The sequence below is a fragment of the Panthera tigris genome, chromosome D1, assembly GCF_018350195.1.
Source record: "Panthera tigris isolate Pti1 chromosome D1, P.tigris_Pti1_mat1.1, whole genome shotgun sequence".
NCBI classification, from domain to species: Eukaryota; Metazoa; Chordata; class Mammalia; order Carnivora; family Felidae; genus Panthera; species Panthera tigris.
In genome coordinates this window covers 101,044,763-101,061,121 of record NC_056669.1, presented here as the reverse complement: position 1 = coordinate 101,061,121, position 16,359 = coordinate 101,044,763, and the positions used below count along the sequence as shown (strand labels likewise).

At 39.7% G+C, this 16,359-nt stretch overlaps 1 protein-coding gene across 1 annotated transcript in view; it reads left to right on the top strand.

Annotated features, from left to right (window-relative positions):
• Positions 1 to 2,169: 2,169 nt before the first annotated feature.
• LOC102964261 (fatty acid desaturase 2-like protein FADS2B) overlaps positions 2,170 to 16,359 on the top strand; it is a 28,763-nt gene continuing 14,573 nt past the window's right edge. The window contains exons 1-4 of the mRNA XM_007088836.3: positions 2,170 to 2,496; positions 11,050 to 11,160; positions 12,858 to 13,055; positions 14,553 to 14,654. Coding sequence (XP_007088898.2) covers positions 2,170 to 2,496; positions 11,050 to 11,160; positions 12,858 to 13,055; positions 14,553 to 14,654 — 738 coding nt within the window. The remainder of the gene's footprint in view (positions 2,497 to 11,049; positions 11,161 to 12,857; positions 13,056 to 14,552; positions 14,655 to 16,359) is intronic.

The window sequence follows — 16,359 nt, the reverse complement described above, 5'->3', positions numbered from 1 at the left end:
TTCTCAAGTTTGAGAACAACTTTATCTGATGCAATCTCTCAATGTGAGGTGAGGATTTGGAGACCCAGAAAGGGAAAATGGCTTTGAAATGCATCCAGTTAATCAGTAATGGGGACTAGAAGCCCAGATGACTGGTTCAGCATTTGTTTTAACACAGGGCGGCCACCACCCCTCTGAACAGGCAGCCACAAGTCCCATGACCTTCAGGATCTCTAAATACACATCCAACTTCATAATTCACAGCAATGCAATTTACCTTTATGGCCAGAGAATCATCTTCTAGTTTATCTCAGACGAGGTCTGTGCCCCACCTCTCTGAGAAGCAAGCAGAAAAAGTCAACATAAATTACTCAAGCTTGGGATAATTAAAATTGTTTTTTTTTTAAATCCTCACTCTCTGAGTCTCTCATATGATGGAATTCATGACTTCACATATATACATGGGAGACTTCTTATGTTCTGATGAGATGATACCATGAAACTGCTGATCCTAAAGTAGGTATTGCTATTTTGTTTGTTGAAGCAGGTAGTAACTGCTTTCCTATTAGGACACTTTTAAAGCAGAGGAAACAATCAATTTTAGCTGTGCTTTACACATATTTGAACTTCATAAGTGTTCACTGAATGAATGGCAAATCGATGTTACCTCAAACACCCATTTAATAAAATATATAATCTAATTAGAACTGGGAGGTGAGTGAACTACTGGGTAGGGGGATTCGTGGAAACACAGGGCAAGGTTCATAAGTACCTGCTGTTCAGCAAAATTCTTTGGGGAACTTTGATGAAATCAGCTATGGTAGTCAAATAATCCTCCATCAGATATAAGACCTTCCAGGATCAAGGTAATTGGGACCAGATGTCCAGTTCCTTCATCCAGCTATTTCCTCTGCTTGGTGCCCTACTTGTTCAACCATTGAACAAATAATTATTAAATGCATACTGTGCTAGACCTACGGATACAATAGTAAACATGATACAAATCTCCATTTTCTCATGGAGCATGTGGTATCAGTCTTTGTAGTATTATGAGAATTCTATCCAGGAAAACTTCCGAAATTTATAACCTTGAAATTTTTTTCCTGGTATCTCCTTACTTTTTGCACTTGGTACGGACAAACGTTTTGGCTTCCCAGTCCAAATGATAGAAAGTAACCCTTGTTAATATCCTAAATTTACATCTCCTTGATTCAAGATATTAGACAATTCCAGAAGGAGATCTTGGTTCAGTTTAGGTTGGGTAGCTCTCCTGGATCAGCCTCTGTGGCCTGGAGGAGAGGGATGTGGTTGTTCCAATGGAAATACAGTGTATCCTTGAACAACACAGGTTTGAACTCTGTGGGTCCACTTATATCCATGTTTTTCTAACAAATGCAGTACAGTACTGTAAATACACTTTATCTTCCTTATGATTTTCTTAATTATTTGTTTTATTTAGCTTACTTTATTATAAGAGTAAAGTATATGATACATGTAACATACACAATCTGTGTTAATGGACCTTTAATACTATCAATCAGGCTTCTTCAGTAGTAGGCTATTACTGGTTACTTTTTGGGAGAGTCCAAGTTTTATATGTGGATTTTTTGACTGTGTGTTGTTCAAGGGTCAACTATATCATTCAGACAGAGGTTGGGGCAATTCGATTACACAGAGATGATGGAAAGACAATTCAATACATTTCAACCACATGTGGAATTAACAAGCCTAAATGTCTCTATCCACAGGCACGCCAGAGAGCTGGGGAACCCAACTCCATGGAGTGGCAGTGTAGGACAGCCCTGTGACCTGAGCCTTGCCCCACAGCCCTGGGGCAGGCCACAACTTTCAGACCAACTGTGATTAGTCCAAGCTCTTTACCAGGGGACATTTAATGATGAAAGAGGATGCTGCTAAGACATCAGCCAGCAGAGAGAAGGAAGGTGACCAAGCCTCTATCTGGGCAGAGAAAATCAGGACAGACAGAGAAGTGTGAGGCTGGGGATGAGCTCATTCTCAGGATGTGAAGAGATAACTAGGTTAAAAAGTTTTCTGTGCAGGCATCAGTAGTATTCTACTGCAGTATTGTACTGCAGTAGAATAAGAAGGAAGGAAAAGTGTCATTTTATGGTCTAATCAGACGCAAATATTAGAAATTTCAGGAGCCAACCTAGAAATCAGAGGGGTACAATGACGATGAAGCTTGAAGACAAGCATGCAGGTAATGGGGACCTTGTAGGAGAGGGTCAGCCATACCTGGGTGAGAAGTATCAAGAGAATGGGAAACCAGTAGCAAATGGGAGAGGAGAGATCTCTGTAAAGCAGCAGGCAAATGGAAAGTGTGGCGTGCCCAGAAAAAGTCTCAACATGTACAGCTGGCAGGAGATCCAGAAACACAATCAGAAGGCTGATCAGTGGCTGGTGATCAATCGCAAGGTCTACGATGTTACTGCCTGGGCCAACAAGCATCCAGGGGGGAGCCGAGTCCTCAACCACTATGCTGGGGAAGATGCCACGGTAAGGAACTCAAAGCTCTGCCTTCTCCCTTCTGACTGGTGGGTGGCTGGGACTTGGCTCTCTTTCCCAAAGCATTTTGAGTACGTGCTCAAACTCCACAATTGCTCATCTCCCAAACCAATTTTTCAGGATTCCTATCCTGCAAGAACCTGAAACCAAATAAGCTTCAAGGACGAGCTCCTATTTTGGGATAGGCTCAGATGCTGACAGTGGATACTGTTTGTGTATTTTGGATTTTGTTTTCTCTTGGTGTTGTGTTTTCAATTGGAGTCACTGTTTCCTTCCTGGTTTAGTATAGTTGACACACAACATTTCATTAGTTCAAGTGTACAATATAGTGATTCAACAACTCTATACACTAGGCTATGCTCACCACAAGTGTGGCTACCATCTGTCACTGTCTTTTAAGAAGAAAGTTACAAATGCATGAGTAAAATTTGGGAAAAATCACGTCTGTGCCCATCTAGAAATTTCTCAGACTCTTATAAATGGGGTGTGTAAAAGGAAGACAGCAATTCACATGATAGGCATCAAAATGTTAATAACAATAACACAAACCTACAATTATGGATAGTGCTTTTCTAACCCAAGTCACAGGATCAGCTCAGATGATGTGTTGGCAAAGATGCAGGCCTTCAACCACCTTGGAAATAACTGATAAACTCACTCAGCTTGAGACAGCTGAGCTGATGAATCTTTAATTTTCTGATGATGTTTATCTCTAAGAAGTTAGGGAAAAAAAACATGATTCCACATCCAACAAGGTGGAATTAATTAATAAAATAAAACCATCAGGACTTTAGGATAAAATACCCATGCCACCTTGGGATTCATATCTTAAGAATGAAAATCCTGAGTGTGGCTAGCCATGTACCCTAGACTTTATGTAAGTAAATCCAAAAATGTTTGGAGAAAAGATTCTTGCAAAGGAAGATGGTTCAGGAAGGATGGGAGGCTCCAGAGGAGTTCTGACAAATGTAATACCCCATAGCTACTCAGAATTCAGGGAGCCTGAGCTTGGCAACTGGATACATGAACGTGGGAAAGTTGTTGAAATGCTCGCAGCCTCTGCTTCATCATTTGTAAAATGGAAATGACCTTACCAATCTAACTGGTTTATGGTAAATGGGACTAATGCTTGTAAAGTGTTTAGCACAATGCCAAACACTTAATAAAGTTTCATTAAATTCTAACTATTATGATTTATCTCACTGGCATCCATAGCCTCAGAGGTGTGATTATTATTTCCTGCTTACCACCAGCTTAGAAATCTTGATTATATTTGGTGTCATCTGATTGGGAACAGAGGAGCCCATGGTGGAGAAGCATCATTCTCTCTAGTGAAGGAGGCCAGGGCATAAAGGACCTACAATCAGAGACTTACTCTACAACCTAAGAGGTGTTTGCAGGTTGTGCCCTGAAAGGCAACTGTGGACCAAAGAAAGCATAGTCTCTGTTAGCTGGTCCTCAACCCATGACCACACCTGCCCAGTGAAGAGTACCGTTCCTTTGTTTACATGGAAACTCTCCTTGAAGCTTCTACTTTCCTCATAAACGCTGAATAGTGATAGATCATTAATTTGCTCATTCATGTAGTCAGCTATTCTAAAACCCTTGTTAAGGGTCCAGCGTAATGATTAAGAGTACAGGTTTGGGAATGGAAAAGGGTTGGCTTGTATCTGAGCTCAACTACTTACTAAGAATGTCTTGAGGAGGTTGATGAAACTCTTGAAGCCTTGGCTTCCTCATCTAGAAATTAGGGATAATAATACCTTCATCTCGCTTGGCAGAGATTAAAAACTGAAAAAAAATAGCAGTGCTTTTGTTTTATTATTACTTAGTTCTGAGATGGGTTGTAATTTTCTCCAAAGAAAAGGCAAGACAAATAAATCCACAAAACAAAATGGGTACATAAGTTCCTGTTATTTCCCATATGAGTTGTCTGTTTTCAAACTATATGATTTAAAACTAATGGCATGGTGGTAATAATTAGAGTCTAGGCCCAGTATTTTTACCTGAGAAGAGTTCACTGGGGAAAGTCAGAAACAACCTGTAAGTCCAAGAATAATTGATTATATAGTTATCAATATATCCATATGATGGGCTATTTTACAATTATTAAAATAGGATTACAAAGCATTTGAAGATGAGACATGCTTATGAAACAATAGTTGGGCACAGTCTTCATGTAAGACAACAGTACGTTCTGGGTTCCATGAAAGGCATAAATGCAACCTTGTGATACATGTACATGAACAAAATATCTAGAACAAAGAAAACAAGTTCGTATCCTAGTGCTGTTCAACCCACTTATTATCTCTGAAGTCCCCACTCTAAGAAAGACCCTGAGAAGCTCATGTTCTTTCTCATGATGGCCAAAGGCCAATATGACAGGGAAAGGATAACCAAAACTTAGAGGAAATATAGAAAAGTTCATCCAGCTATTTGGAGGACTACCATGTGGAAGACAGGGGAGCTGTATGCAGTTCAAAAGAGTGGCATGCAGTCAGTGGAGGTGAGGTTAGGGCTGGAGGAAGAGAGGATTTTTCACAGAGGTGGAGTGAAAACAGGATTCACATCAGGAGGAAACACCCAGACAGAATGGGCATCCCAGCTTAACCACTTCTTTTGCTTAGCACAATATTGGCCCATGGTATGTGCTCAATTAGCGTCATTGACTATCATGGCATAAGGAGGACAGAATGTGAGAAAGGAGAGGTAGAGAAAGAGAAAAGAGAAAGGAGAGGGAGAGGAAGCTTCTTGAGAGCTGAGCCATGCCTTCCTCTTCTTTCTCCTCTTCCACTACACATAATAACACTTCCCTAGCACAGCATCCATCCCCATCGGCAACCACCAGGACAAAACCAACCCAGATTTCTAAGCATTAGTGAAAGCGAAAGTAGTAATCAGTACGAGTAGTTGCATCTTCTCTGGGTTGTCAACATTTCTTAAATTATCTGGTTCTCACCAGAACAATGATTCAAGTAGAAAATAGGTGGAGAAGTAGAGAGAGGGGGGTGCTGAGGCACTAAAGGTGAAGATGGGCCATGAGGACATGCTTTCTTTCAGAAAGGCCAGTCTGGCAGCTAAGTGATGGCTGTACTGAAGAACAGTCAGCCAAAATGAAGGAGGGAGCCCAGGGAACATGTTGAAAGTCCTAACAAGGCACTGACCACAGGAATGGAAAAGACGGGGTAGCTGCAAAGGATGTCTAAGAGACATAATTTATAAAATGTGATGAGTGACTGGTTGAGTAATCGTGGAGAAACAGTCTGTCTGACTTGTGCATATGTGACATAGTGAACTGGGTGACTATGTCCATGACAGAATAGGGAAGCCAGGAGGATGAGCAGGTTTGGGAGGGAGAGCAGAGAGAGAGAGAACTGGGGCTGGAGCTCAGCAGAAAGTATCACAGAAAAAAATCTCGGTATAGGGAAGAGCTTTCAAATAATGAAAGTTCTCAAACAATGAAATGAGTTGCAGTGGAAAAATAACCCTCTGCTTATTCCTGTGGGTGAAGGGGAATCTGGGTGACTTTAAGTGAACATTCTCCATTCCGAAAAGGCTTTCTCCCAGATAAAGGGCAAAGACGGCATTCTCCTTACAAACTGACCTATTCATAATTCATGTACTACCCCAAATATGAGGGGATTTGTTCTAGCCTTTGCCTTGGAGCACATGAGACCAGAGAAGAGTAAGCATAAGAGAAATTACTCAAAGATGTGGTAATGCATATGTGGTTGGGTGTTGACTAGTCTGGTGAGCTTTTGTGAGATGAGTAAATCAAAATCCATGTTCTAGTTACCTTGTTTTGTGACTGTGTGTATATATATTTCTCACTGGTGTTTTATTTCCAGAATTTCTTCCCCCAGACAAACTAAATATAATACAAAAAGTGCAATCACTTATTAATTTACTTATTTGGTCTGGCTTTCAAAACCAAATCTCTTAGCTACTAGGCTAAGATAAGATCCTCAATAAGGTTTTATAGAATGACTGAATAAATGAATGGAAGCATTAGTAAACCCGTTAGGCAGAGTGGGTGGCATTATTATCCTCATTTAGAAAAAAACCTGAGGCTTGAGAAATTAAGTAATTTCCCTAATATAAGGCAGCTTAGTCCTTTGCTACCCTGCACTGTGCCTTAGTGTGAATTAGGAAGGCACACTCCTTGGGTGGTTGCAGCACAAGATTTGGCAAACAGAACGTTTGCTGGATTTCAGCCCATACCTACCCTCTTGGATGGGTGCCTTTGTGCAGGGGACAACCTCTTGATAGTACTTAAGTTTGTAAATGCAGGGGTTTGTCTCAGGCCTGTGTCGAAATAACCCGTTTTGAAATGAATGTTGGTACAAATTTATGAATAGATTAAGGAGTAGAGATTATGGTTAAGAAGGGAGCCAAAAAGCTAACAGATGAAAATGGGAGATGCTGGGTAGGGAAGAGACATTGGTTCTTAAGACCTGTATCCTCTGAGCTCAACACTTTTGAATGCTCCCAACTTTTTCTTTGTTAGAGAAAGCTTATATTCATCTCTTCATTCCTCCTTTCCCTTACTCATCAGGCATCCACTGAGCCACATGCCATATTCCAGGCAAAACGAGACAGTAGGAATAATTTAATCAATAGTACATGGCTTTTGTCTTCAATAACTCTAACATACGTTGGAACAAATTTATCCAAGAAGGTGAAAGACCTGCACCCTAGAAACTAAGACATTAATGAAAGAAATTGAGGAAGATACAAACAAATGGAAAGGCATTCTGTGCTCATGGGTTGGAAGATTTAATCTGTTAAAATGTCCATTCTACCTAAAACAATCCACAGGTTCAATGCATTCTCTATCAGAATTCCAATGGCATTTTTCATGAAAATAGATTAAATAATCCTAAAATTTGTATTGGAACCATAAATGACCCCAAATAGTCAAAGCAATCTTGAGAAATAACCCACCTGGATTCCCTGATATCAGTACATACTACAAAGCTACAGATGAATGTATAAAGAAAATGTGATGCCCATGCATGCGTGCACACACACACACACACACACACACACACACACACACCTGATAGAATACTATTCAGCCATAAAAAAGAACAAAATCCTGCCATTTGCAACAACCTGGATGTTCCCAGAAGGCATTATGCTAATTGAAATATGTCAGACAGAGGAAGAAAAATAGCATATGATTTCACTTATATGTGGAATCTAAGAAAGAAAACAAAATATCAAGCTCATAGATACAGAAAACCAATTGGTGGTTACCAGAGGCAGGAGGTACTGGGTGGGATAAAAGGGTGAAGGAGTTCAAAAGTGCAAACTTCCAGCTACAATAAATAAATCATGGGGGTTGTAATGTTTTGCATGGTGACTATAGTTAATAATACTGTATTGTGTATTTGAAAAGTGTTGAGAGATTAAATCTTACAAGTTATCATCACCAGAAAAAGAATTTGGTAACTATGTATGGGGGCAGATGTTAACCAGACTTATTGTGGTGATTATTTTGCAATGCATGCAAATATCAAATCGTTCTTTTGTACACCTGAAGCCAATATAAGGCTATATGAATATTATACTAATTTTTAAAAAAGAAAAACACAAAGACCACTAGAGAAGGGGGCAGGTACACAGTTTCATTATAATATAATTTGAAAAGCTCTAGGGGCTACAGGAGCCACAGGAGATGGTAAATAACTTTCCTAAGTTAGGTGGAGGCATTATTTAATCTGAATCTTGAGGGGTGAGGAAGAGTATTTATAGAGAGAAAATGGAGGAAGGTAGTTAAGACAAAGGAAACAGTATGTGCCAAGCTTCAGAACAATAGATAGGCATGGAATGTTCATTGAATGGGAAGATGACTGGTGGACAAATGGCTCATGAAGGGTGATGGTGAAAGGTAAGCCTGGAGAGGCAGGTTGAAGCCAGAGGCAAAGCAATTCAGGGGATTAAAACCTAATATGGAGAGGTATCATTACTATATGCCCAGCAGATACATACAGATTTTTGCATCACCCCAAACTATCTGGCATCACTTCTCTCTTGAGAGGCCTTTCAGAAAAAGAATTATACATGTTAAGGATAGAATAAATTGTTACAGCTTCATGGCTTTAAAGTCACATAGACTTTAGTTCAAATCCTGGCTCTACTATTTACCTATTTGCTGTGGCATTTTGGACAAGACTTTCTCTCCTCAAAGACTTGGTATCTTTATCTTTATAGCACAAATGATGGAACCTCACAGATCTAAGGTGATGATTATGAGTTGGCCCATAGATTGTCTGGTACACAAGATACACTCAACAGAAGTTAGCACTATCCCGTCTCCCCTTCATTTTACCCCCTCTCCTTCCTTCAGCACGAATATACTCGCCCAAGTGTGTTGATATGATAACATAGCCTGTTTTTACAGGTGTTTCAAAAAGAGGATTTCACAACTTCCACAATATCCAGACTCTATTAGGAAATTCTTTTACATTGAATATTCTAAGACTATGTAAACTCCTTTGTTGTACTGCTCATCAGTACAATGAAAAGAGGTCCACATGGCAGGGCAAGGCTTACTATTCTGGAAAAACTCTGTTGGTCTTTAGGATCTGTTATTGCAGTGTTGCCTATGGATTTTGCTGTGAATCAAAAAACAAACAAACAAATAACCCCCCACCAAAACCAACCAACAAAACAAACAAACAAACAAACGATGAACCCAGAAGAATGTTTTTGTCAGCACACTGCTCCAGGTTCTGAATGACTGCTCACAGTAAAATGAAATTTCAATGGCTTACCTTTCTTCTACCTTCTTATCTTGATCCACCGGAATGTTTTCCGTCCTATCTGCTCTTAAAGAACAGGTAGAATATTTTGCCAATATGGATCATTCTGAAATACTTAATAGCCTTCTTAATCACTGGATGGCTGTCTTCCTGGCTCAGGAAACTAAGTTTTAAAGTTGTAGAATGTGAAATTATATAGTATAGCATTTCCAAAGGGGGTCAGAGTAAGTATGCAGAAGCAGAATGGAAAGTAGGGACTGGACTGGTTCTAGCAAATACAAAGCCCTTTTTATATCATTGAACCTAGAGACCATAAGGAGAAGTAAGTCTAAAAAGCTGATATTGCACCCTTCTAATTAATGTTATTCATTACATAAACACCTTCTTAGAAAGTAGGCTTCTACATAGTTCTTAGATGTATCTAAAGGTGCTTTGCACTTTGAACATGGAAGTTTCATTATATTCACTAAAATAATTCAGAGTTCATTACACATTAAGCATTGGAGTATAGGAAGAAAATCTCTGAGGTGCTGTATTGAAGAGAATGTAGATAGTAAGTTCTTAGCACTAGAAGTATACATACAAGAAAGATGGCTAATATGTTGACTCGCTTAATCCCTAAAGTAACTTTATGAATTGGTTGGCTATTGTCATCACCCTTGTGTTAGAGAAAACAGAAGCACAGACAAGGTCAAGAGACTTGTCCACAGCTTCATAGCTCCACAGCTAGTAAGTAGAAACTAGAATTTAAATGAAGAAAGGCCACTCCAGGGTCCATTTTCCTAGTCAGTACTATGGGATACCAGCACTTTAGAGTCGTGGGTGTGGCTTCCATGTTTTCAACTTATGATGTTGATTGTATTCCCTCACTTTTAATAACTCCTGTACCCAAAGTCATATTAGCAGAAAGCCTAGAAAGTCCACCTCTTGGAGAATTTTCCTTCCCCAAAAATGGTTTAAATCCCTGGAAGGAAAGAGAATATCTTTTAGTTCCAAATATAAGGGGGATATAGGAACCACCACACTTCACATAGCCTCTACCCACAAGGTGCTGCTTAACATGGACCTGAGATGGGGAAAAGCAGTTGGTCATCTCTATGTGCCTGGCTGTCACAACCCCTGCAGAGACTGCCCTAGCACTGTTTAGAAAGAGTGATGAGACCCCTCCAGTGAAAAACTTTGTGAAAAGCGTGTACTTTAGACAGCTCAGACCTCAAGGGCTGTACTCCCTTTCTCTTCTGTGCATTAATCCTACACTATCAATGTCAACTTTAACCAGTTTTTTAAAAAATAACTTAACTCAAATGTTTCATTCCTCTTGGCTTTGGCCAGGAACCAAGAGGGAGATTTGATGGGAGATGTGCTTTTCACAGCTAGTCATGGTTACTGCATGTTTCTGTGTGGGCAACTTCCACCAAGCCTGATGTTGGACTTTAAGGATTCATCATGGCTTATTAACTGCAGCAAATTAATTCTTCTGGTGCTCAATAAAGTAAACAGCGATCCCTTCCAATGATCAGGAATATCCTGGCTGTGTTGGGCTTGCCTAATGAAGCAGTGCATCAAGCTGGGGGATCTCCAGCATGAAGCTTTCACAAAGTATCTCCAAGGGTAATTTTGATTGTTCAACTGGAGACATCAACCTGGGGTTAGAAGAAATCCTCTGTAATAGAGTCTGCTGATTCCCAAGATGGGCACAGGATAAGGTAAGGAAGGGGACTATTCTGTAGATAAGCATGTGTCTCCTAAGCCTCTATCAATTCTCTGTGATTTACAGGATGTCTTCAGAGCCATGCACCTGGACCTTGACATTGTAAAATTGTACCTTAAGCCGCTGCTCATCGGAGAGCTTGCCCCAGAAGAGCCTAGCCAGGAGAGACACAAAAGTGTGAGTGGGGTCTCAGGACTCAGAAACATGCGGAGGGATGAGGACAAAGGCCAGTTGAGCGATTCCTGACATATCCAAGAATTGATCATTTTCTGTGAGATGCCTGACATCATGGCTGGGTGAACCTGCTATACCATAGATGAGTAGCTTCTACATGTTACAAAATAATGTCATCCTCCTTAGACACTCAGAATTCTTAAACCTCTGTGTAAAAAGGAAAGAAATGTTTGGTCCTGTACCAAACAGAATTTCCATGTTTCCAAGTACCTCTTTTTTTGCCCAGATATATCTAGATACAATTTTTGTCCGGTGAATGATTATAAAAATGTTTGATGTCTGTGTCTTTTAAAGTGAGTTCCATGAGAGCAGGGAATATCTGTCTATCTATCTATCTATCTATCTATCTATCTATCTATCTATGTATCTATGTATCTATGTATCTATGTATCTATGTATCTATCTATCTATCTATCTATGTATCTATCTATCTATGTATCCAAGTATCTATCTATCTATATTGCTTATCTCTGTGTACTCAAGAACCCCCCCTGCACAGGATCAGACATATAGTACAGACTCCATAAATAGCTATTGGATGAAAGATGTGAATATATCATAACAGAAGCCTTTTCTACATTTGGTGAAACTATAGTCCAAGGAAAATAAATTGCTTTCTGAAAGTCCCATAGTTGGTGTATCAGAAAACTGGGATTCCAAGTCACTTATTTCTGGCCCCAGTCCAAATTAAAATTTTGCTTCTAGAATTATGTTCATAGCTTTTTCTTTTTATGCTACAAATTTCTCTCCTTTTGTGTATCTCCTTGAACAGTCTTGTTTTCTTTCTTATGCCCTGGTCGCTGTGTCAACTGTCCTGGTTTCAAACCCATTAGTCGTTAAGCTAAGAGATATTTCTTCTCATCTCTTGCACTGACTCTCCAGTTTGATTGGCAAGCTTGTAAACCAATACTAGCCTTGACCATGCACACACATGCACATATGCATGTCACACACACATAGGACCGGGAAACTTACCCTCCCACACATACACACAGACACACATACACATCAGCACACACACACTAATGCCACAAGAGATCCTGCCTTGTTCCTAGGGGCCCATCAAGCAGCTCACAGGAAAGTCTTCCTTTGAACCAATTTACATGAACTGCATTTTTCTATTTTTATCATCTTTAATGAAAGGGCCCTTTGCAAAACTGATCTGATGATGAGGTAGAAAATTCTGTGTAAAGTGTACCATTATGTATGGTAACACAAGTCCATATAGACCACACAGTTCCCTGAAGCATAATCGGTGATCAATCAATACCTGAAACAATACTGATGGTTTAAAAGACAACTGTTAGACACTACTCCCCTAACAACTGTTAGACAATAACTCCTAGACCTCCCCGCCAAACCCTACTGTTTCTGAGTTCCAAAACAGTTTGAGGACAGTTTACCAATCACTACCCATTTTTTCTCTTCTCCTGAAAAAAAAAATATTATCATAACCTTTTTAAAAGGTTTTGTTTGCTCATAGTTTTATGTTTTTAATTTTGCTCAATTAAATTTGTTAATATCCTTAAATTTCTATTCATAAAAGTAAGGTATTAATAAAGTAATAAAAGAGATTATTAATTGTGTTCATTTGTGTTCCCTGAGGGAACTAATTCCTTCCTTGAACATTTATTTCTCAGTCCCAGCTGGTGGAAGATGTCCGAGAATTGCGGAGAACATTAGAGGCCATGAACATGTTCAAGGTCAACCCAGTGTTCTTCTTCCTTCACTTCGCCCAGATCTTGATTTTAGAAACTCTGGCTTGGCTAATAGTGTGGCATTTTGGCAGTGGCTGGCCTGTGACAATATTCATCTCCTTCCTTCTCACAATTTCCCAGGTAAGCACGTACCCTAAAATCAAGCAGTGGCTTTAGGGGACAATTCAGAATTGTCTCCTTCTCCCTTTAGACCTGCACCAGGTGCTTCCTGACACTTCCTGGCAAGCTACTAATCCACATCTGACACCAGCAAGTTACCACATCTTGCCAGGACCCAGTCTTTTGTCTGTAAAACGGGATAACAATCTTTATGTAAATATTCTCTACTAAACAAGTTAACGTGTAAAACACTTAGCACAATGACTAGCACATAGGAAATATTTAATTTATGACAGATGCTCGTCTTTGCCCAATTGTATCCATACCAGTTCAGTAACTGAAGTCGTTTCTCAGCCATGTAACACTCACCTTTATCTTTTATTCATCTTCCAACCAATAAAAAGAGAGAAAGGCAAATCAAGAAACAGAATCTTAACTACGGAGAATGAACTGATGGTTACCAAAGGAGAGGGGGTGGGGGGATGTATGAAATAGGTGATGGGGATTAAGGAGTGAACTTGTCACGATGAGCACTGGGGGTTGTACGGAGGTGTCGAATCACTGTATTGTATATCTGAAGCCAGCATTACACTGTATGTTAACTAACTGGAATTTACATAAAAACTTAAAAACCTGAACTTATGGATTCCACCATAAATTGTAATCAAACTGGCACCAGCAGAGCATTGGATAAATCTTTGTTGAATGAAGCGTGAATCTCTGAACACGGCTTTCTGTGAGCACAACACTGTGGGGGGGACACGAAAGGAAATGCACCTGGTTCCTTCCCTGGGGAAAAGAGTCTTCCACTGGGGAGACCGATGTTCAAACTGGTAAACATTCTATGTGACGGAATGACATCGGTGCCAAAGAGAGGAACCAGCATATGCTGTTAAAGCAGAAAGAGGCATTTAATTCTCATGGGGATAACTGGGGAAGGTTTTATGGAAAATTAATGTCAAAGTTAATTCCAGAATTTATGATATGTTATTTATTTATTTTTTGTAAAGTCAACTTGCTTTATTCCTTGAAAAGCAATTCTTTTGGAAACTGGAAAGGAAACAAATATTTGTTTGGTGCTTAACATAAGCCAAGCACTTTGGAGGTATTTAAGTTTGCCAGCAGTCCATGAGTAAGGTATTATTATCCCTACCTATCAGATGAAGAGCTGAGGTTCAGAGCTACTGAGTAACCTGCCAAGATCTGTGCAACACATACATGGTAAAGAACAGTTGAGAACCCAAATCTGCCTGACTCCAAAGGCCATACTCTTTGTCCTCCTCACTGGAAGATTTGACAGTGGTAAGGAAAATGTTCTAGGCTGAAAGAACTCAGTTCACAAAGGCACACAAGTGGGAAAGAATGCAATGTGTGGGAAATAGAAAGTGAACTTGGCTTGGGGCCAGATGAGATCCCCCACCATTCTTCTCCAATGGGCTCCTGAATCTATGGGCGGGCTCATTGATTAATTTCTTCTTAACTCCTCAACCTCTCTAACAACAACTTAATCTCTTCTAGGTTCAGTGTTTTTTTCTGCAACATGACTTGGGACACACTTCTATATTTCCAAAGTCCAAGTGGAGCCGCTTGATGCAAAAAGTTGTGATGGGTCATCTCAAGGTACAGGATGTTCATGGAACATGATGGAATTCTCAAAACTCATTTCCTCAGACTATGGTTACCAAATTTGTGTGCTGATATGAGTAAAAAAAGTGTTTGTGCATAGATTTGCAAATAAATATAAATATAATAAAAATGTAGGTACTATATATATATATGACATTATAATATGTATGTTAAAATTAGAATTTGGAATTTTTATGAGGGAAGGTTTATTTTTATTTAGTAAATTCCAACAGTTTTTTTTTTCTTACACTAATAAAGTCTTTGGCCCAGTCCCTGGTACCCAATTAAGAAACCACCTTGGAGGAGAACAATTGTACCTTTATAAATGAAGAGGTGCTCTGTAAAATCATGAATGGGAATGTTTCTAGAAGGAATCTGAATATTTACTGCTGGGAAGCTACAGGAATCTAGCAAAGCCCGATTTGTCTTAGAAAGACAGGGCTATGAAGAAATAGGAAAGGATGCAGAAGAGATAATAGTGAAGAGAAAGAGAAAAAGTGGACAAGACAGGTCAGATGGCACTGTTCAAGAGTCAAGGGCTGCAAATCCCAGAAGGCTGGAAACAGCAGTGATGATGATGGCAGTTGGCCTTGTATCCCTGCCCAAACTCCAGGAGAGCATATACTTTGCCCTATGTGCCACTATGCTGCAGCACCTAGCAGAGTGCTTGGCACATAGTAAGCCTCCAATAGCATTTGTTGAGTGGATGGATGGATGGATGGATGGATGAACCAAGGTAACAGTACAGGACTGCTAAGAGTGGGTGCTAGATCTGACTCTGAAAAGGCCCCTTGTGTGATCTTGTCTGATATCTGACTCTCCATGTCCTTATCTCTAATATTAGGAGTTAAACTGGATGTCTGCTTTTCTAGGACATTCTAGGATTTAGTGACTATGTACACTGGCCCAGACAGGGGAGAAATGCCTCTGAGCCGTCCACGAAGCCAAATATTGCATTCAAGCCAGCTCATTTTAGAAAAAACTCATAGGCACTTTTGTTTTGTCTTAACACTGTTGTTTTATACTTAACTGGAAGATACTTAAAATCACCGTCTTATCTATCCTCTTTCCAGTCGAGCAAACAAAGTTTAAGTAGATTCAGTAACACTGAGTGGGATCTGGGTTCCTATTAGAATTATGACTGTTACTCAAAATTGTTAGAATGAATAACATATTGTCATTTTATTTGATGTTTTATTTAACTGGGAAATTCCTGTAGGTGCACTGTTGTGCCCTCCATCCACTAGTGCTAAATTGACACTGTTTCTGTGTTCAATCAGAAATCTTTACCACAGAATAAAAGAAGGAAATCCCGCACAAAGAATTAGGTAATGGACCCTCCCAGTCTCCTTCCCCTGTTTTGAGGAAGTCAGAGGGAAAAGGAGACTCATGTGACCTGGAGATAATTGACAGTTGATCTGGTGTCAGTATATGTAATGTTTCAAGCTCTACCCTTGCTGGTGCTTTAAAAAAAATCATTGCTTTTCCATTGGTCCAAATTTGTACACTGCTCTTTCTCTATGAGTTGTGTTGCCAGAAACAAGTTTTGCACTAGTTGAAATGAACACAACCTTGATAACTCATGAACAGAGGAAGTAAATGGGAAATGCTCTAAAAGCTAATTGAGTGCACTGGGCCTTTTGCAGGCAAAACCAGCAATTTGTGAGCAAAATGAATACAGGTTTCAATCATCTGCAGC